General features: G+C 39.6%; 1 protein-coding gene across 1 annotated transcript in view; it reads left to right on the forward strand.

The window, feature by feature from the left end:
• The first annotated feature begins 222 nt into the window (after positions 1-222).
• Positions 223-1,576, forward strand: part of CUNH1orf100 (chromosome unknown C1orf100 homolog) — a 118,406-nt gene continuing 117,052 nt past the window's right edge. Inside the window, exon 1 of the mRNA XM_007949155.1 lies at positions 223-278. Within this exon, the coding sequence (XP_007947346.1) occupies positions 223-278 (56 nt within the window). The remainder of the gene's footprint in view (positions 279-1,576) is intronic.

Below are 1,576 nucleotides of genomic sequence, written 5' to 3' on the forward strand. Positions count from 1 at the left end.
TGATCTGCAGCCTACCTGACCATGAGACTGGAAGAACTAGATGGTGCCTGGCTACCACTGTCAACCACTTGGAGGGGGATCAGTGCAGGAGATCCTTCTACTATCAATTTTCTTACTGTGTTTTCTTTCAAGTAGGGTTTTGCAGATAGCTCACATCTGAAAATATGTATACACTTGCCATGAGAATATTCACTTTATTATTTTTTTAGATTCCCACTCATGATGGCTGCCATCAAGTTACGAGAATTTATTGATCGCCGTCAAGTCATCCCACCCAGGTAATGTTCTTCCAGGTGCTAACACATTCCAGAGTTGCAGTAAGGCAGATAGGCACCTGTGGAATTAGAATTACTCTCCCTGCTGCTCTTTGACTGAGAGACTTTGGCTGTCATAAAGGTTCTAATGAGGCTCCTTTGGGCTTAGGGAAAATTATAAGAAAAAAAATCAAAATTCCCACATAGAGCAGAATCCAAGCAGGGCAAGCATCTCTAAATTTCCAAAAGATTGGGAGGATATTTGTTTTTGCTTGAGAAGAGGTTTAGCAAGAAGTGTGAGGGACCCAATCCTAAATTTTAGATGGGACTTTTTACTTTCTGCTTGGGGTGAAATAAGGTCCCTGGGTAGCCTAAATGGTTTGTGCTTGTCTACCAACTAAAAAGTTGGTGATTTTAACCTAACCAACAGCACCGTGGAAGAAAGGCCTGTTATAGTCAAGAAAACTCTATGGAGTAGTTCTATTCATCCAGTCTATACAAATCTAAACTGACTCAATGGCAAAGGGTTTGGTTTGGTTGGTTTTAGGGTAAAACATGCCACTCTGAGTGCTTCTGCAACAAGGGAGATAATCACACAGACAAAGACTAAGAGAGTTTTTGTTCTAAGTTCACCTATGTTGTTGTTGTTATGTGCTGTCAAGTCGGACCCGACTCATAGCGACCTCTCCTTGGGTTTCCGAGGCAGTATCACTACGGAAGTACATTGCCCCATCTTCCTTCCGAGGAGTGGCTGGGGGGTTTGAACCACCAGCCTTCTGGTTAGCAGTCAAGTGCCTTAGGCACTATGCTACAAGAAGCCGTATCTATCTATCTATCTATCTATCTATCTATCTATCTATCTATCTATCTATGTATATATACATGGTAATAATATTTTATTGAGTTTTTGGTGAAAATTTAGACAGCAAATTAGATTCCTATTTGACAATTTCTGCACAAATTGTTCAATGACATTAGTTGTATTTTTCACAATGTGTTAACATTCTCTTTAACTGTGTTCCATTTGTTCCATTTCCAGTCCTCTAGTTTCCCTGCCCCCTTATCTTCTCATCTTTGCTTTTCAGTAATTGTTGATATTTTGGTTTCATACAGATGGTTTTTAAGTAGCGCATCAATCTTGTGAGTAATAGCCTTTATTTGTATGCCACTCTGGTGTTTCACAAAAAGATGATCTTAGGGCATAGGCTCAGTTCTATGCAAAAAGAGTGTCAGGACAATAGTCTCTGTAGAGTCCTCTGTTCTCTACTGCTTTGGTTAGTCCAATTCTTATTTCTTTTTCTTTTCTTTTCTTTCTTTCTTTT

This window comes from Orycteropus afer, unplaced genomic scaffold (assembly GCF_000298275.1).
Source record: "Orycteropus afer afer isolate SDZICR_OR568_19922 unplaced genomic scaffold, OryAfe1.0 scaffold00239, whole genome shotgun sequence".
Classification (NCBI taxonomy): Eukaryota; Metazoa; Chordata; class Mammalia; order Tubulidentata; family Orycteropodidae; genus Orycteropus; species Orycteropus afer.